We start from the raw sequence: 20,905 nt of genomic DNA, 5'->3' as shown, positions 1-20,905 counted from the left end.
AAACTAAGTACCAAGTACTTACATGACCACCTCTGAAAGTGGTGAAAATGCAAACAGATTTTTCTATGGTTTATCAGCATAAATAAATGCAATATAAAGTACATCTCTTCATGTAGCTGCATAGTACTATGGGAAAGAATTATAGCATTTAAACAACAGACATGTATGGCATTTTATAGACAAAAATCTGCCCTGTTTAAATCTTACAATTTAAAAAGACAGCACCACAAATGATGATAAAGGATGGTGTAAGAGAGGAGGTATGCAGAGATGAGGTTTATAACAGTCAAAGATCATGTGATATATTTACTATTACATTTGCAGCCAGTTTGTGAATTTTTTAAAATACTTATAATGTGAGGACAGTGTCCAGGGTGGAGATCAGCAATTTGCATTTGCAGTAATTTAGTTACTGCATCAGTTTTTGATCCATTTAATAAAAATAGAGTTAAAAGGGAGGGAACTTCACATGCTACAGAAAAACTTAAAACTTCATTCAAAACAAACTGTTTTCTACCTCCAGTATTGTATTTGTGCTGGATACCTGTACATCAATAATTATTTCCTAATGTGACTAGCTATTTAAATACATTGCCAGGTAAGTTTTCAAAAAAAACCAACCCTAAAACGTTCCTGCACCTGAACACAGTGGCTTCACTGTGCTGTTTCTGTGTTAAGTATGCCCTCGCTACTTCACAGAAAGGTCTTGCAGGAAATCCCAGACACAATGCACACTAAGGACCATGTATGGCTTAAATGGGACCTCTTTGTATTCCTGTTTTCTGCAGAAATGTGTTATTTAGAACTACCTACAATAGTAGTATCCCCTCCACTTGCACAGCGTTCCTTTTGTAAGCAGAGTAAACGATAAATCTACAACTTCTCTACTGTACCAGAAACATGAGCAGCTTATTTTTAAGTTCCCATGTAAGCAATTTCTTTGGCAAAAAAAAAAAATCATCTTTTTTCTACACCTGTGCTGAACTATCATAAAATATTCCAATAATGTACTTTGAGGATAAAGCCTGTTTGATTAATGAATGAAAAGATGGGCAGGAGCAAGCTGACAAAAGTACAGACCATTTTCTTCAAGGTTAAACTTCAACAATATGTTTTCAGCTTCCCGCTATTGAAATCATTAGAGTGAAAGTGGATTTTTGATAACGTTTTAAAAGCTCAAACATAGGGACTAAAAAACTGCCCCTACACCTATACAAAGGAACTTAGACCAGTTGAAAAATGTCCACGACATACCCAAAGCCACTGCCTCCCACCCTGATAAGTCAATTCAATTTCTCCTACCCACCACTTCACAGTTCAGTTCCCCCTTTCCTCAATAAGCCAATCTAAACTTTCCACGATCACATTTGCACACTCTGCCTCCCCACTTCTCCTTTGCATCCCAATTATTTAAATAAGCAGAAAAAGGAGGGAGGCAAGTCCTCTGCATGACTGAAAGGGAGAATGATTGCCTGAATGACATGCCCAACTGGCAGACAAGTGGAGAATATGGCCTAGGAAGCAAAATGGGAGCAACAATCCTGCCAGTTCCTCTGTATGTCAATCCCCTTGCCCCGTGACTCCCATTTCATCAAGTATGAAAAACTTTAATGTGAAGGAACTACTATCACACAAACCAGCAGATAGCTAAAAACTGCCAGCTCTCCAAGATTTTCTGGACAGATGATCAGTGCAGGGAGCATATTAAGAGGCTGAAGAGCAAGTGCCGGAAGACCAGGGACAAGAACTGCACCTCAGGCAACTCGCCAAGGTGCCCATTTTATGACGACTTTGACCAGATCCTGGGCACTGCACCCAGCAGGGAGCCAACCATGCTTCATGACGACCTGGTCAGCCGGGATGGTGCCCCGTTGGCCCTTAAATCCAGCCTGGGGACTGAAGGGAGCCAGCAGCAGGCTCCCAGTCAGGAGCATGAAGTGACTCTTTTAATGAAACCAGTCCCAGAGCAGACAGTGGATCAGGACCAACAACAAATTCTCGGTCCCTACTCAAAAGAGCTGTTTGACACTGCCCCGCCCCACCCCACCCCATGAGGAACAACCGGCTGCCGAGCCTGCAGAGAATCCGATGGAAACAGAAGCCACTCCAGAGCTTGGTAAGCGTATGACTCAAAAGTTTATTATTACAGTAATGGGAGGGAAGCAAAAATGGTAAGCCCTGGCTACCAACATTTGGCCACTAGTGGCACATTGTATCACAATGCCAAGGCATTCCCTCTCCCTCTTCTCTTTCCTCCCACCATGTGGAGTTTAAAATAGTGACTTGGAATTTCAAACATTCATAAACAGCTGTAAAGGTTATTTTAACTGTTAAGTAACCAAGGTTTGCTAGGGTCATTCTTGTTTTCCTTTCATTATTTAGAAATTTGCCACTCTGCAATCATGTCTCCAGGGTCTATGCAGCCACCAGTAATTAGTAAACTGCATGTGTGTGTTTGGGAAACAGTATTCTATTTCCAAACCTAGTCCATTTCAGTTAGAGGTGATCCATGCAATTTCTGCAGGTCACAAAATCATTTCTCCAAAGTACAGGTGTGGTGGCAGTTTTTTCCCAGAACTGTGCTCAGTGTGGGATGTAGTAAAGTTGCAGATTTCAGTGCGTTTTTATGCAGCAATAACAGGATAATTCATGTTAATTCCCTCATGGATTCGGACCCAATCCTGGCTGCTGATAGCTGCAAACTTTTCTTGAAGCAGGAACTCCAGATAGTTAGTCACATTGCAGGGACGGGTGTATTTTTCAGGCCCCCCATATAGCTGACTAGCCCACTCCACTCAAATGTGCTGTTCAGTTACTATTCATTTGAATACTTCAGCTGCACACACTGCAAGTTCCCCTCCAGCAGCTTGGAATAACATCTCCCACTGCCAATAGGGCACCACAAGAATAGTTATGTCTTCCAAAATATGAAAAGCCTGAAAAGAGAGGAAAAGCCTTTGGCAGCAAGGGTGCTATACACACGCACACCCACTCCAAATGGTAATTAGTTATGAAATATTTATGAAACAGAATAAAGGTTATAATTCTAAAATTATCATTGTCTCTGCCCTTCTATAACTGCAATTAACAAGGCTGTGTGCAGAGACAGTGTGAGGACTGAAGCATCCCCTTCACAATATGTGTTGGTTCACTTTAGAACTGTTACATTTTATGTCCTGGAAATTTCACAATAATTCTGTCCTGCTCCATTGAGCTACTTTAGACAATGACCCTCTGTTTCTTGTCCTGTTTCAGGACCTTCAATCTATACTGCCTGCTGTTCTTCAGGAACTCAAAATCTTGCCTCATATACCTTCACGGACTGTTCCAAGAGAAAGCATTTCCGTGATGAAGTTATGGTCAATGTTCTTGAGAGGGCAGACCAGCAGGTCCAGTACCTGAAGAAGACGAAGAGACAAGAACAATGGCATGCTGACAGGCAGATGGAGAGGCTCAGGGTTGTCACCCAGGTGGAGGACAGTGTTTCAGCAATGGAGCTGGCACTTGCAAAGCAGTTTCTGGAACAGGAACAATGGCTAAGGGAGGAAGATAAGAGTTCAACACAGAGAACTGCTTCGCCAACTCCTGTCAATAATGGCTGCAAGAGCACTAGCTCCTGCTACTTCCCACATACCTCAGCATGATCACCCTGCAACATACCCTCACTCCAGCAGTAGCTTGGACAACTCCATGTCAGGGCAGCCCATGCATCCAGGACTCATGAGCAGCTGGGGCAGGGCAACTAAACACCATGCAGTCTTCCTTCTTCCACCTCAGTCTGATGAAAACCTCCACCTCTCTCCCCAACCACCAAGTGAGGGGAAAACATGTAAAGAAGGGAAAGGAGAATGTGGGGCATGGGGACATGTAGCAATAAGGGGACTGTGTCTGGTATTCACTATTTCCTGCCCTTTAGTGTGTGTGTGTGTGCGTGAGCATGTGGGGTGGGGGGGGGGAGGGGGTTGTGATGATAAAACCAAAAACATGTTCAGGAGCAATTAAGCATTAGTAAGCAAATGGTATTCCTCTATTTAGGGTTTACTGCAATTCACATTTCAATAAATTCCACCTGTACAGCCATTGTGCCCCCTCCAACCAAATTCATTGTTCATCATGTCATTTAGACTTACACTGCATAGCAATCAAGCCCAACCCTCCCTTCCAAATACCACCCCTCCAAAATAAATGAGCCAGTTTTCCCCTACTAACACATTCATACAGGTACTATTCCCCCTCTTCCATTGGGCCATGCAAGTCCACACTGTGAGAATGCAAAGCATTCCCCACTTCTGCTGCCCAGATACAACCAGCTCCCACAGTGGTGGCTGCACTTTCTGGCTGAGGGTACTGATCCAGCATCCCCTCACTGCAATATATCCATTCAGGGGGAAATGGCTCTCTTGACACTTGACAAAGGTTGTGAAGAGCACAGCAAGCCATAGTAATGCGGACAGCATTGATGACACTGGCATCCAAATGGGTTTGTAAACACGTTCAATGTGATGTCAATCTGCTGAAAGCACATTCAACAACCATTCTACACCTGCTGAGAGTGTAATTAAACCTTTTTTTGGGGGGGGCCAAGGCCTCTGAAATCAGGGTATGGTTTCATAAGCCAAGGCAAATGAGGGTACAATGGGTCCCCCAGAATACAGAACAACATTGGGGACAGCAACATTGTTTATGTCAATGTAATTTAGTGTGAATACCATCCCAGCCTGTCCATGAATGTAGATTCCCAAGTGGTGAAGAACTCTGGCATCGTAAACTTTTCCAGTAAAACCCCAATTGACATTCATAAATCTGCATCTGTGGTCCACTAGTGCCTGGGTAACAATGGAGCAGTATCCTTTGAGGCTTACATGCTCCTTGAGGAGGGCAAACTATGGGCACATGAGTCCCATCAATAGCCCCAGCACAGTTAGGAAGCCACATTCTCTCAAAGCCAGCAATTACTTCCTGATTATGTTGTGTCAGCCACCTTGGGGTAAACCACATGCCTGATGGCCTCAGTTACCTCTGCCACCACTTTACCCACAGTCAACTTTCCAATCCCATACTGGTTGGCAATGGACCTGTAGCAGTCTGGGGCTGCCAGCTTCCAGACAATTACAGCAACCTGCTTCTGTACCAGCCAGAGTGACCTCAGACGTGTCTCTTTACACTGGAGGAAGCCCTACAGCCACAACTCTCACTCTTCATTCCATGTATTTAAAAAATTCCAGCTGCAACACTCAGGAGCACCTACAGAACAGCAAAAACCATACACTGTGTTACCACCTATTTAACTGAAAGAAATATAGGAAAGAAGAAAAAATACCACTTCAATATGCTTTTGGTGAGGGAAAGTCAACTCTAATTAGCATTTTCAAAAACAAACAGGTGTGTATGTTTAAAAGCACTGCACAATTATCGCCACACGGTTCTTCTTTTGCATAAGTAATAATGTCTTGGAGAGATAATTTGTTAGAACTTGTTTCTGCCAGAGGGTTTTTTATTCTGCACTAAAACTAGTTTTCAATATGCCTGAAAATAGCCCTATATGAGACAGGCATGCTCTTTTCGGTAAGCTAAACAAGTAAGGTTTCAAACACTATTTAGCATAATTAGTAATATTAATATGTGTTTTATGCTCTATCACAAAGAATTGAAGGGGGAATGACTGTCTTCAGTATTCTAATGGGCTAATCAAGAATTTGTCTTTTTCTGAGGACTGTGAATGGTCATGAAGGTGGCCTAATTAAGTGCACATACTGTACAATTAAGGTCTTCAAGATTTTGTGATCACTGGTTAATTGTCCAGAACACATAGGTTAATATAATGTCTCAGACCTTATCTACACAGGAAAGTTGCGTAAATTTAATTTATATAGTTTTTTTAATTAGTTTAAAACTTATATAGGTTTTAGTTAAACTAGTACAAACCCCCATGTGGACATTCTCATTTCAGTTTAAACCAAGCATTCTCTTTTTTAGTTTAATTGAAGTAATAGTGTCCACATAGGGATTTGCAACTGTTTAATTAAAGCCTTGTCTACACTGGCAAGCTTCTGCACAGTAAAGCAGCTTTTTGCATCCGACGAAGTGGGTATTCACCCACGAAAGCTCATGCTCCAATACGTCTGTTAGTCTATAAGGTGCCACAGGACTCTCTGCCGTTTCTGCAGTGTAACTCCTGAGGTGTACACATTGCCAAGCCACTTAGTGTGCAGAAACTGCGCAGTTGCAGTGCTGTAAAACAACACTCCGATGAGAGGCATACAGCTTTCTGCACTGGGGCTACAGAGCCAGTGTAGACACCCTGGCCGATTATAGTGCTGCAATTAGCCTCCAAGAGGTGTCCCACAATGTCTGTTCTCGCCACTCTAGTCATCAGTTTGAACTCTACTGCCCTGCCCTCAGGTGACCAACCATGAGCCTCACTCCTTAAATTCCTTGGGAATTTTGGAAGTCACCTTCCTGTTCGCTCAGCGCCACGTGCAGTGGTCTCAGTGCATCTTTCCAGGTGACCATGGCTGCTCCACACACCAGGCGATCCCCCGCTTGGAGCAATGCCGAGCTGTTGGACCTCATCTGCATTTGGAGAGAGGAGGCTGTCCAGTCCCAGCTGCGCTCTAGCTGTAGGAATTATGATACCTACGGACATATTTCACAATGCAAAACAGAAAGGGGCCATGACCAGGACACATTGCAGTGAATGGTCAAAATGAAGAAGCTGCGGAATGCCTACCACCAGGCACGGGAGGCAAACCACCACTCCGGTGCTGCACCCACAAGCTGCTGGTTCTACAAAGAGCTGGACGCGATACTCAGTGGTGACCCCACCTCTACTGCAAAGAACATCCTGGACACTTTGGTGGCTCACGTGCCAGTGGAAAGTGGACCGAGCCAGGAAGAGGAAATCTTGGACGAGGATGTGGAGGGGGATCCAGAGGCAGAGGACAACTCGGAGGTCAGAGATGCATGCAGTCAGGAGCTCTTCTCTATCCCGAAGGAAGCTAGCCAGTCACAGCTGTCAGAGCTTGGCAAAGCGCAAACAGGAGAGAAGGCCTCTGGTAAGTGGCTTTGATTTTTGGAACTGCTGAAGCGAACTGTTGGGGGCAGGAGGGTTGCAGAAAGCAGGCTTGTGTCTGTATGATGCATGTACCACCACATGCCTAGTCTGAGCAGCAGAAAAGGGTGCTGATTGACTCCCTCACTTCATGGGAATCTGCCTCAGATCTCCACAAAACTCTCATGGAGATACGAGGCAATCCACTGCTGCAAGGTCTTTGCCACAGCTGCTTTATTATTGTCCCATTAAGAGTAACTTCCCCGCGCCACTCTGCTGTCACATGAGGGTGGGGGGGAAGAGACCATTGCTGCACACAGGCGAGCCACATAAGGGCCAGGGCGGAAGCCACAATCTTGGACAAGACCCTCCCTTGATTCCCTGCTCACCCTCAGCAGCGAGTATCTTCCATAATGAACACAGCCTATGGAAAATGTGGGGACCGTAATGATTATAAGGCCGCCCCCTACAGTGCTGACTCTCCCCAAGAGCCACGTGCCCAGTGTACAGTATGGTCCTGGAACACTGCTTTCCCCAGCCCCTGCAGTTACTCCCATTTTGGGGGTCTTGTGGCTCATGTGTACTTGCCTGGGGTCAGCCAGTTAGTGACAGGTATGTGAATAGGGGCTGTGTCTTAAAACACTAAATCAGTGGTCTGTGTGTTGCAAACAATACTGCTTCTGTAAAATGTTGCATTTTGGCTTCACAGGTATGACCTTGGGAGCCCAGCCTCTCTCTTTGTTATTGCCAGATGAATGGCTGCGCAGAATTAGAAAGCGGCCACGAAGCACTAAAGAGGACTTTCTCTGTGATGTCATGATGCACTCCACGGTCGAAAAACAAGAATTGAAGGAATGGTGGGACAGTGAGAAGAGGGACCAAAAGGAGAATGCAATGCGCCAGAATGAAGCCATGGAGCAGCTCTTAAAAGTTATGGGGCGCCAAGCGCACACGTGCCACGCAATACTAGCACTACAACCCGAGCAGCTTCGCGCCCGCCCTCCCTTACAAACGCTGTTGCAAAACTCTTTCCCATGCACTCCCAGACACTGCCAACACACTCTTATAAACCTCCTGGCTTGTCTGTACCCGCTGCATTCCACTCCTGCCCCATCACAGACCAGCCCTGCGAACTCCCAGTACCCACTGCACTCAACACCCATCCCTCTGCAGTTTAGCCCTGCTAAAGTACAGTACCCGCTGCACTGAACTCTAAAGGGCAAGGTTGCATATGATACTTGAACAGACGCAAATCTTTAACCATCCTGGGACCCTCCCTTCCCTCATCACCCACAATGCTGATGTGTTTTTGTATTTGTCTCTCTCCTCAGGTTGTTGTTTTTTAATAAAATAATTGCTTTCAAACCAAAACAATCTTTATTCCATTAACTGAAGGCAAACAGAGCCCTGCAAAGCAACAGAATTTTCTTAAACCTTCATAGTGCATCGTCTTCACGAATCACAATCACCTCCTAGCATTACAAGCACTGCATTTCCAAGCATAGCAACAAATATTAGTTGATTTCAGCTTCAAATTGCTGCCTCAAGGAATCCCTGATCCTTATGGCCCTGCGCTGCACCCCTCTAATAGCCCCATCTCTGGCTGTTCAAATTCAACTTCCAGGTGCTGAGCCTCAGCGGTCCAGCCCTGAGTGAAGCTTTCACCCTTCCCTTCACAAATATTATGGAGTGTACAGCACACGGCTATAAGCATAGTAATATTGTCATTAGCCAGGTCCAGTCTCCCCTATAGGCAGCGCCAGTAGACCTTTAAACAGCCAAACGCACACTCAGTCATTCTGTACTTGCTCATCCTGTTGTTGAACCGCTCCTTGAACTGCTGTCAAGGTGCCCCATGTATGGCTTCATAAGCCACAACACTAAGGAGTAGGCAGGGTCTCCCAGGATCAAAATGGGCATTTCTACTTCTTCTATGGTGATCTTCTTGTCCGGGAAGAAAGTCTCTGCTTGCAGCTTCCTGAACAGGCCAGTGTTCCGAAAGATGAGCGCGTCATGCACCTTTCCGTACCAGCCTGTGTTAAAGTCCATGAAACGCAAATCCACAGGCACCTGGAGAACCATAGAGAAATACCCCTTCCGATTAATGTACTCGGTGGCTAGGTGGTCTGGTGCCAGAATTGCAATATGCGTGCCATCTCTTGCCCTCCACAGTTAGGAAAGCCCATTTGTGCAAAGCCATCCACAATCTCACGCACGTTGCCCAGAGTCATGGTCTTTTGGAGCAGGATGCAATTAATGGCCCTGCACACTTCCATCAATATGAGTCCAATGGTCGACTTTCCCACTCCAAACTGGTTACCAATCAATTGGTAGCAGTCTGGAGTAGCCAGGTTCCACACTGCAATCACCACTCGCTTCTCCAAGGACAGGGCAGCTCTCATTCTCAGGTTCTTGCACTCCATGGCTGGGGTGAGCTCATCACACAGTCCCATGAATATGGCTTTCCTCATCCACAAGTTCTGCAGCCACTGCTCATCATCCCAGACATGTGTGACGATGTGATCCCACCACTCAATGCTTGTTTCCCAACCCCAAAAGTGGCATTCCACTGTGGTCAGCACCTCCATGAATGCCACAAGCAATCTCGTATCATAGCTACTACGTGTGGCGGGATCAATGTCAAACTCCTCTTGCCTTTGTAGTTTAAGGAATAACCCCACTGCCACTCACGTGTTAGTGAGAGTGAGCAGCATATTGGTCAACAGAGCGGGATCCATTCCTGCAGACCAAAGAGGCAGAGCGCACAGTACACGAAACCATTGAAAGATGGCGCCAAATGTGGACGAAAGCACAGGGATTGCTGGGATGCGATGCAATATATCATAGGGCATTGGGACAGGACCCAGAATGCCCCACAATCCCCTCCACCTTCCCACAACTCCTAGTGGTAGAAGAGGAAGAGATGCCCTTTGGGATAGCTGCCCAGAGTGCACCATTCTGAATACCTCTGCAAGTGCCACAAGTGCAAACACGCTATTGCACAGGCAGCTGACAATGTGAATACACAACAGCGGTTTTCCTTCTGTGCTCTCTGAGCAGTGCTGTATCTGCCAGCGATGTAACTCTGCCAGTGTAGACATACCCTAAGTCTGTTTAAAAGTGGATATAAGTTACATTTATCCAGTGCTCATCCAGACACGGCCTCAGTTTATTTTATTTTATTTCTTTAATTCTCAACGTGTCACTATGGGGCAGAGATAAGATTGTAAAGGTGACCTTAACTGTATTTTAAAATGCTTGGGTTCTAAGTTTAAACGTAGCTCTGAATTTCCTGGCTTTCTAATTATTTCTTTTTTATTACCTACAACGAAACTCATACTTGCTCTCTCTACAAATCCAGTTTAAGATTTTGCATGGGAATTTCTTTAGATTTTTTTAAATGGTTAAGAATTTTTCAGTAGCAGAAGTCCCAGCAAAGTTTGGGTCACTACTTCCTTATCTCCCTACAATCCATCCGACTCCACCCCAAATTACAGTTCCTGGCTGCCATTACCTCAGTCTCCCTATGCAATTTGTTAGCTACTGCCACTCCATAATATAACAATGAGATTATATATATATATTCCTGCTGCTGGAATTAAAAAGGCTTGCAGCTATATTTTAAGTCCTTACTTAAATACCACATGATACAACAAATTAGGAAAAAGTCAGACTTTCAAAATCGCTTACCGAGACATTTTATTTCCCAATTGTTTGCAATATAAAAACATCCTGGCTACTACATATTCTAGCGACAATAAAATTTTGAAGAGGCTACCGTTACACTCAGTTCTATCACATCACCTTTTCTAAAAGTAGCAGCAAAATATTTTCCAGAAATGATTTTGGGAGGGTAGGGTGTGAGGAAAGGGGGGGAGGGGAACTGTTTTCCAAATTCTTCATTTTTACTTTGAGAATAATGATTGTATAACAGTGCCCAATGAATGAGTGACTCAGAAGCTTTTAGAAAAAAACTACACTATTCTGAGGACCAGTGGAAAAAAACGTACTTTCAATTTTGGGGCAGCAATGATATTTCTTTTGCTACCTGCATCACATAGTACATGTATAATCATATTCATTTAATGTATTTTTCTATGTAATGTGTCTGAACACTTAATATTTCACATTCTTTAGAAGAAACAGACGGTGTTTTTTACCCTTCAAAACAAGATTTTGTTTAAAATAGTAGATTTTACAAAGCTTATTAATGGAATTGTTTTAATAAAAACAAGATGTGAAAAGAACACAACCTGAAAAATCCAATTTGATTCTGGAAAAGTTGAAATACTATAGTTACAGGTAACATTCAAGATTCTAGGACTGTCAGACACCTATATGCTTATGAAGCTTTTCTGAAACCTAAAATATATATTTTGTCGCAAAGTAAAGTTTGGTGGTTATTGTATCTTGTTAGAGTGGAAGCCAGTACTTTGCTGGATATAATCAACTGAAATGTTATTACAAATTGATTTTTTTTGTTTTTCAGTTAACATATAGCTGCTAAAGATTTAAGAAACCCTTCTCTAAACTGACTCAATTTTTACTGTGAATACTCATCTATTTTAAGTAATGTGACCGATCCCCAATATATTTCTCCTCTCAACTTTACACGACTTTCTAGATTTTAGACCTGATGCCACTGCTATTGAAGTCAGTGGAATTTTTGTCACTTACTTCAACAGGCTCGTTTGGGGTGGGATTTTTTTTGTTTGTTTTTTGTTTTTTATCGCCAGGAGCGCTATCCCCTAGCCATAAAGTGTGTGTCTACACTGTCCACATCACAGCGCTGCCGCAACCGCGCTGTAACCTGGGCAGTGTAGACATACCCTTTAATATATTGTAACAAGATTTTAAGAATGCTGGGTATTATGGTGTCAGCTGCAAGGTGTGTGCACATTATTTATTAAAAGCATAATGACAATGGTAAATTATTTAGTCTACTTTGCTCACAAGGTAACATTAACCTAGTGCAGTGGAAGCATAACCTTGCTAAATGAGACAAAAACATGAAAGGCATGATGTGGCTATACTCAAAATACCTACACTTCAGTATGTGTCATGTAATAAAATGCAACATAGTATTAACCGGATATTAATGCTTAACCAGGCTTCAGTTTTTTCCCCATAGTCCCAGTCTCCCACTTTGTCAAGGAATATAGATACAATTGAGCAGATGACATCTGCCAATACAAACTTCTAAATAAAAAACAACAAAGTTTACTTCTGCTTCTAAAAAGAGGCTGATTATTAATTTCATAATTACTGCAAATTCTAGAGCTGGTTTAGCCATTTAGACCACTATCCTTAAGACTGTGTAAAGAGACACATTCATGTGACTAGAGTAAACAAATCAAACAATACAAAGCAAAGGTAAGTGAACAAAAATGTGCCAACTGTGAACTAAACAAAACGACAACACTTTGAAACTGAGAAAAATATTATTGTGGTTGTGTATTTTCCATCTACAGAACGGTTCAGGATTTTGCCCCTTGGAGGGTGCTTGTTTGCCAAGGAATATCTGTCATAATTCTTATGAAAATAGTACAGTATCAGAAAGTGTTTTGAAAGGTTTACTGTAATATTTGATTGCAAGTGGTGAGCTACACAGAAGTTTAACCAAAATCTGTGCCTTGTTCTTCTTGCGCCAACTTAATTGCATTATGAAATTGAGGTTAACTGAAATCCTCACTATTTAATAGTGCTGGGATTTTATAGTGACATGGTATTAACCTCTATATCACATGCAGCTATTCTCTTCTGCAAACAAAAACACTTTGTAAACAACTCAACAATCTTTATCACAACACACAATGAAAATATCAAGAAAGCAGATATGCACTTTTTTAAATACCTCAAGATTGCCACTTCAAGCCAGGAGCTGCTTCAGACCAGAATTTCAAGGACAAAGTTTCAGTATCAAATTGAACAATAACAAGCCTGATTTTCACTTTTTTTAACAGCATCTCTCTTTGTATATTGGCTTTAATGCCAGATATAGTTGAGGAAATTAATGCTTGAAAACAATTTCAGCAGAACTACTACTATATGTGTATCTCATCTACAGTTAAAACAACAAAAATTAAGCCTCTAATTTCACTCATTTTCCTCAATGTCCTGATTTTGTTGTTCTGCTGGAATGTTAAACAATATGCAAGAATTTAAAGGAACCCCATCGACTTAAAAAAAACTGGCTGGCTGGCTTCATGCTAAATGTAGCAGGATTACTTTAATATTAGAGAAAAACATTCTTTTTTTCAGGTTATTTACTTTGTGCATTTGACAGTTCTTCCTGTAGTCAGATTGAGTTTTCCCTGTTTGTTTGATCTTTTATACAACAGGTGTGTAACAGAGTTTCAGGGCTTGCACCTGAAACTATTTTTAATTTTTTTTTAAACTGGATTTCCAGTTGACAAGATAGCTTTACTCATCAACTAACTTGTCAGCAAAGACCCAGAGGACACCAAATAGGGATGCAAAGAGGCAAATAATATGTTTCTTTAGAGAATAGTTATCCCCCCCCACCCCAAACACACACACACACAAAACAATTTCATTGCAAGACCTGAGCTATGGGCTATAGCATGCAATCAGTATTAAAGCAGCCTTCCTTACAGATTTCCAGTAGGAAATTCTGCTGAATAACTGATGGCACAATAGAGGCATAAATGAAACATTCTAACTGAGGGGGGACAAAAGGTATTTGTATGAACTGCAGTTTTCTGCACAGAAGCAGTCAGTGTTCATGGGCAGAAAGAGACCTCTGTTGCTGCTGGTATCATGTGAGTGCTGAGTCTGCAAAGGGTTGCTTAGGAAGAAGAAAAGGAAAGGGTCTGTTTGGGTCATACGGAGAGAATAAGGTATAGGAGCCTAAGCGGGATCTCAGAAAGGAGGCTTGGGTTAGACACACACATGCTGCTGGGGAAGAAGTCATGGGTACTGATGGGAGGAAGACAGGGCACTCAGTACAACTCCTTAGTTCTCTCTGCATACAGGGACTCTGTGTAGATGCCAAGTCTGAGTTGCTTGGGGGTGGAGGGGGGATCTATACAGGTACAGGGCTTTGATGGGAGTGCTGTTGCTGGGCCCAGGGTGCGGGTGGGGGGCTGAGTGCGATGGCCAAGCTAATAGGGGCTGCAGGAAGCTATGGTTGCTGGGTGCCTGGGATGGGCGCAGTGGGACTCTGTGCAAGAAGCTCTGTGGAAGTCAAAAATGGGGGCGGGTGTCTGAGGGATACAGGGGGCTAGGGAAAATGGGTGCTGGGTGTCTGGGAGAGGTGGGCAATGCTGGGGGTTCAGAGGACTGGGTGTCTAGGGGATGCCAGTGGCTGAATAGATAGTGGGTGCTGGGTGTCTAGGGGGATGGTGAGTGATGAGTATCTAGAGGATGCAGGGGGGGTCAGAGCGCCTGCAGGGGGGACAGTGCGGGCAAGGGTGGGTGTCTGGGGATGCAGGAGGTGGGTGCTGGGGGGAATGGGACTGTGCAGATGAGGGTGGGTGCTGGGGATGCAGGAGGTGGGTGCTGGGGGGAACGGGACTGTGCAGGCAAGGTGGGTGATGGGGGGAACGGGACTGTGCAGGCGAGGGTGGGTGCTGGGGATGCAGGAGGTGGGGGATGGGGCGGGAGGCTGTGCGGACGAGGTGGGTGCTGGGGCAGCGGGCTGTGCGGGTGAGGTGGGTGTTGGGGGGCTGTGCAGGCTAGGTGGGTGCTGGGGATGGAGGAGGTGGGTGCTGGGGATGGAGGCTGTGCGGGCGAGGTGGGTGCTGGGGCAGGGGGCTGTGCAGGTGAGGTGGGTGCTGGGGGGCTGTGCAGGCTAGGTGGGTGCTGGGGATGGAGAAGGTGGGTGCTGGGGATGGAGGAGGTGGAGGCTGGGGCGGGGGGCTGTGCGGGCGAGGTGGGGGCTGGGGATGCAGGAGGTGGGTGTTGGGGCGGGGGGCTGTGCGGGCGAGGTGGGTGCTGGGGATGCAGGAGGTGGGGGCTGGGGCGGGGGGCTGTGCGGGCGAGGTGGGGGCTGGGGATGCAGGAGGTGGGTGTTGGGGCGGGGGGCTGTGCGGGCGAGGTGGGGGCTGGGGATGCAGGAGGTGGGGGCGGGGGGCTGTGCGGGAGGCAGGGGGTGGATGGCGGACGCTGGGTGCCCGAGGGGGGGGGTCTGTGCGGGGCAAGGGGGGGTGGGGCTGTGGGTGCCTGCGGGAGGCGGTGGGGAAGGGAGACGGTTCCCCCTGAGCCCGCGCACAGAGACCGGGGACCAGCCACCCCCGCCTCTTACCTGTCGAACCCCGCCAGGCCGTTCGCGGGAGCCGCGGGAGGCTCCTCAGCGCCGCAGCTTCTCCACAGCGACCGGCTGGCGCGGGGCGGAGCTCCGCCGAGTCCGCGCGGAGGGCGCATGCGCGCAGAGTCCCCGTTTCCACCTGCTCCTCCCCCTCCCACACGCGCGCGCACACACATCGCCCCCCCCCGCCCCCCGTGGGGCTGGCCAGGGAGGGAGGGGCCAGGTGCGCGGGGCAGGGAGCAGTCCGCAGCACCGTCGTACTGCAGCCCCTCCCCCGCTCGCTCGCTCGCTCTGACGTTGTGGTGCCCGAGGCTCTGTCTGTCCCGCCAGGCAGGGCCCGGGCTAGCGGGGTGGAGCCGCTACACTGAGTGACGGTTCACCCTACATGGAGCGTTTTCTATCGGGGGCCTCGGCAGACCCGTGCACACGCTGCGGGATATTTAACTATTAATTCCTCCGCCACTTGGACCTTGCCCGGCCACACACACGTCTACAAAGGGTCTGGCACCCAAAGGGCCATTGCCGACCGTCCGTCCCCGCCTTGTAAACCTGGTTCAGAGGGGGACGTGACTTGGCCCAGTTGGCCGGTACCCGGGTCCCATTCTGCACTGAGCCACATGCTGGCAGCTGGGTCCTCACGTGCCACCTACCAAACCTGCAGCGGAGGCTCCTCTTGGTGCCTTCGGACCTGCCGGGTCTGGGAAGCGGGAAGGACCCGTCATCTGAGGGCTTGGGGCTGGTCAGCAGGGGAGCTCCAGGAGGATGGGGCTAGTGGGAGGGAGCAGGGGCTCTGGGAGGTTGGGGCTGGTGGCAGTGGCAGGGGATCTGGCAGGGTAGGACTGCAGATGGTGGCTGGGGCTCCAGGAGAGTTGGGCCATTTGGGGGGGGACTTGGTCCCCCCACTCTTGCAGTCCTTCCAGCATCGGAAGTTGGGAAGTCAACTGTGGGAAAAGTGGTGGCAGAACTTTCTGAGGCAATCAGGAGTGTGGTTTTATCCCAAGTGGCTGGCATAAAATTTATTCCTGAAGTAAATGTTGGCTTTGAAAGAATGGGGTTTTCAAACTGTGCTGGGGCCATTGATGGGACTCATGTACCCATAGTTGCCCTCCTCAAGGAGTACATAAACCGCAAAGGGTACTACTCCATTGTTATGAAGGCCTTCATGGACCACAGAGGTTGATTCCTGAACATCAACATGGGCTGCACTAGGAAAGATCATGATGCCAGGGTTTTTTTCTGATCAGGAGTCTACATTCATGAATTGACTGGGACACTATTCCCACCAAATGACGTTGCCATAAATGGAGTTACTGTCCCTACTGTTATTCTGGGGGCTCCCACATACCAACTTTTGCCTTGCTTAAGAAACTGTACCCTCATCTAAGAGGCCCTGGTAAAAGACAGTTTAATTACACTCTCAGCAATTGATAAATGGTTGTTGGATTTGCTTTTGGCAGCTTGAAATTCCACTGGAGATGTTTACAGACCCGTTTGGACGCCGGTGTCATCAATGCTGTCTGCATTATTGCGGGTTGGTGTGCTCTTCACAATCTTTGTGAAGTCAGAAGTGAGCCATTTCCCCCTGAATGGACCTAGAGAGTAAGGGGCCACTGAATGGGTACCCTCAGCCAGAAAGTGCACCCACCACAGCTGGAGCTGGATGCACCCAGGGTAAAGAAGTCAGGGATGCTTTGTGCTCTCACATTATGGACTTGCATGGCCTGATGGAAGAGGGGGATGGTACCTTTACAAATGTGCTTGTGTGGGGAAGGGCTCACTGTTTGTGGTTTTGTCAGTGCTTCGGGATGGGGGGGAGTTTAATGCCATGCAATGTACTTATGAATGACATGACCAATTATCAAAGGAGAATGGTGGTTATTCACAATATGGATTCACATAAGGAAGTGATTGAAGTATGAATTGCTATAGATTACTGTATTGAGGGATAATCTTTGCATACTAATTCCTAGTTGTCCCTGATCATGTGTTTAGCTTTATTATTTTGAATACACTGCATGATATGAAGCAGTGATAGCAATACACTTTCTTGATTAAATAAACTATATTTATAACCAAGTACAGCAATCACCCATTCCCAGGCAGGCCAGCTGCCATTAATACCAATACACCAAAACAACCAAAAAACCAATAACAGAACTTTACAGAAAAGAAAAAATAACACCAAAGTTCATGAACAAGTGCAAACAGTGAAACCATGTACAAGACAGAAAGCTCCCACCCCGGCACGTCTCCTGGCCACCATTCTCCTTTCCCTGAATGCCACTCCCTTGGCAGGAGGAGTGGAGGCATCCACAGAGAAGGTAGTCAATATGGTTGCCCTGCCCAGCTTCTCAGGGGGTCACCAGGGCCACCCACCCATGGAGTCTTCTAAGCTGCTTCTGGACTGCAGCACAGGGTAGTGTGCAGGGACTTGGGCTGTGGTGTGGGTGAAGCAGCAGGAGCCACTACTCTTGGAGTCATTAGTTATATGAGCTGCTCAGACAGTTCTTTCTGCTGAGCTCTATCCTCGTCCCATAGCCACTGTTCCAGGAACTGTGAAGCAAGAGCTTGCTCCTGTGCTGAAACTGTCCTCAAGCTGTACAAACAGCCCGAGTCTTTCCTCTTGCCTCTCGCTCAAGTCCCTCTGACTTTGGAACTGGACCTGCTTGTTTGCCCTTCCCAGAACTTCAACCATAAGTCCATCAAGGAAGTGCTTCTTCTTGTAATGATCCATGAAGGTACCTTGGCCCAGACTTGTGCTGCAGTGTGGGCAAGCTGTGGAGGTACTGGAGCCAGAAGAGGTCAAGGGACCCAAACAGGACAAGATACAGAGTGTTATTGTCTCAAATAGCTCAGTGCAGGAGCACAGAAAAAATCCCTGTGGAATTTCAAGGACATAAAATTATACTTTTACAAACTGAACTTCAGTATATTGTGAGAGGGATGCTTCAGACCACAGAAGCTCCCTGGATAAAGCCTGGTTAATCACAGGGAAAGAAGCAACAGTAAGTTAAAAATGCAAAGCTGGGTTGTTGTTTTTTTAATTTTAGAAAATTGCAGAATTATTTGGGTTTTGGGACGGGGCAATGGGTGTTGACATGCATCAGGATACAAAAGCTGCTTCTATTATTTCTGGCCTTCCACATTTTGGAGGATATAGCAGTTCTTGTGGTGCCCAATTGGCAAAGAGAGATGTTCTTCCAAGCTGCTGGTGGGAAACATGCTGTTTATGCAACCAAAGTATTCAAACATATAGTGACTGATCAGCACATCTATGAATGGAGAGGGCTGGTCAGTGACCAAGGTGGTAGCCCTGGAAAATATACCCTTTCCTGAAATGTAACTACCTATCTGAAGTTCTTGCTTCTAGAAGCTATTAGCACCCAGGATTGGGTCAGATTTCATGAGAGAATCAAGAGGATGCTGCATTAACTTCCACATGGCTTACCTTGTTATGGCTGCATGCAAACATGCAGACCTCCACAGCCTTCCTCTTGTCCCCTGGCACATTTCTGGACAAGATTCCAAACCCCAGTCATATTTAATACAAATGATTTTGTCACTTATGGTCTGCATGGACTACCTCTATCTGAAGTGAACTAGATTTGTAAATGGAACACATTTCTACTTCCCTGTATGGTTCACTAATTCCAGGCAGCTCACTAGACCGTTTAGTGGTTACAGAGCAACAAACTTACAGGCATGGCAATGCAAGGTTATTATTTTTAAGAAACAGGAATGGCCCTACCTAAACTCTGTGCCTTTTCAGTAAAAATACACTTTCAAAGTGTTCTTTACTGTTTGCATTTCCCAGTCACCATTTTGAACTTCATGTGGGGTGGGGGATGGAGAGGGAGGTGCCAAGGTGCTGGCATACAAACTGCCATTAGTGGATACATGCTGCTAAGCTGGGGTTTCTCATAAATTTTGCATAGGTTCACAGAGCAGAAATTCCTCCTATTAATGAATTAATAAACATTAAAATGGAGCCAGAAACGTACTGGGCTCGGGGCAGCTTTTGTCCCTTCTGTGTCTGCTGCTGGCTCCACAGCAGGCTGTTCCTTAGGGGGAAATGGGTGAGGGGTGGGGGGAATCAAATAGCTCCTCTGAGTTTGGACCCAGAATGTGCTGCTGCTTCTCCTCCTGCTCCAAAGCCTACTCCAGACCTGTTTCAGCAACTGAGTGACTTCATTATCCTCAATCGATGCCTGCTGCTGGCTCCCATCAGTCCCAAAGTAAGGCCCCATCCCGGGTGACCAGGTCGTCCTGCACCACTCTTGGCTTTAGGTAAGGAGTAGTGCCCAGCACCCAGTCAAACTCCTCATAAAATCAGCATAATGTTGGCGAGTTGCCCAGTGTGCAGCTCTGGTCCCTGGTTTTTCTGCACTCACTCTTGAGCTGCTTGATTCACTCAGAGCCGGTGCAAGGAAGTTTTGTGCCCTAGGCAAAACTTCCACCTTGCACCCCCCAGCCCTGCAGCAGCTCCCCACCCCTCCCTCAACCCTGAGGTGCGCCCCCCCCGCCACGGCAGCTCCCCGCCCCCCACGGCAGCTCCCCACCCCCTGGCCCGGGGAGCCCTGCGGTACCTCCCCACCCTAGCTCACCTCTGCTCCGCGTCCTCTCTGAGCACGCTGTCCTGCTCTAATTCTCCTCCCAGGCTTGTGGCGCCAAACAGCTGATTGGCACTGCAAGCCTGGGAGGTGGGAGAAGAGAAGCAGCGACTGTGCGGTGGAACCCCCGGGCTGCCAGCGGCGCACTGACCCAGGGGAAGCCCTGGGCTGCCGGCTGCCGGCGCGCTGACCCAGGGGAACCCCAGGGCTGCTGGCGGTGGCGCGCTGACCCAGGGGAATCCCTGGGCTGCCGGTGGCAGCTCAGACTCCCTCTCCCTCCCAGGGCAGCGGACACTCAAACACTTAAAAAAAATTTGGGGGTGCCGCTTTTTGGCACCCCAAAATCTTGGCACCCTAGGCAACTGCCTAGTCCGCCTAAATGGTAGCACCAGCCCTGGATTCACTCCCTGCACTAGTCACCAGTACAGTAAATTTGCAGCGCTAACAACTCCTTCACTATCTGCTGGTATGCGTGGTCATTGCTGGTATTCTTACTAAAGTCCACAGTTTTGCTGGCCTCACGCCAGACATTTACCAAAATCTGGCTGTGCTCCTGAACATGAAGCAGTGCACTTTGCAAGAAGCGTTTTCTGTTCAGTCTCCATTGCAAACACTGACGGCTCTCGGATGGTGTATTTTCAACTTAGTGGTCAGAAGTCAATGGAAGGGTTCATGCTGACTCACCGAGCTGCTGCTGTATGCCCAGAGCAGGTTGCTTCTGTTTTCACTGGAGTCAACTGGAGATTGTGGGGATACAGAGGACAAAGAAAGTTGGCCCACAGGATTGTGGGATACTTTTGGCAGACTCTCAGAACCCGAGTCGGAGTGGGGCAGGCTGTATCTATGCTGCAAAGCAATAGAGCTTGAACTCTGGATCATGGCTTGACTTGGGCTTGGACCCTTCAGCCCTGCAGGGTCCTAGGACCCTAGGTCTGAGCCCCAGTCTGAAATATTTGTGGGTATAACTAGGAAGTC

At 46.9% G+C, this 20,905-nt stretch overlaps 1 protein-coding gene across 5 annotated transcripts in view; it reads right to left on the bottom strand.

The window, feature by feature from the left end:
- LOC123345002 (RAB3A interacting protein) overlaps window positions 1-15,459 on the bottom strand; it is a 50,196-nt gene extending 34,737 nt beyond the window's left edge. For 3 of the 5 annotated variants that reach the window (XM_044981507.1, XM_044981515.1, XR_006572691.1), the window contains exons 1-2: window positions 15,318-15,459; window positions 3,399-3,536 (exon numbers count right to left, since the gene is read on the bottom strand). In XM_044981507.1, coding sequence (XP_044837442.1) covers window positions 3,399-3,536; window positions 15,318-15,436 — 257 coding nt within the window. In that variant the 5' untranslated portion in view covers window positions 15,437-15,459. The other 2 variants (XM_044981526.1, XM_044981542.1) reach the window with 2 other exon arrangements.
- Between the last annotated feature and the right edge of the window lie 5,446 nt (window positions 15,460-20,905).

The sequence above is a fragment of the Mauremys mutica genome, chromosome 1 (genome assembly GCF_020497125.1).
Source record: "Mauremys mutica isolate MM-2020 ecotype Southern chromosome 1, ASM2049712v1, whole genome shotgun sequence".
NCBI lineage: Eukaryota > Metazoa > Chordata > Testudines > Geoemydidae > Mauremys > Mauremys mutica.
Note: the sequence above shows the minus strand (reverse complement) of the source record. Positions and strands in the feature narration are given on the sequence as shown.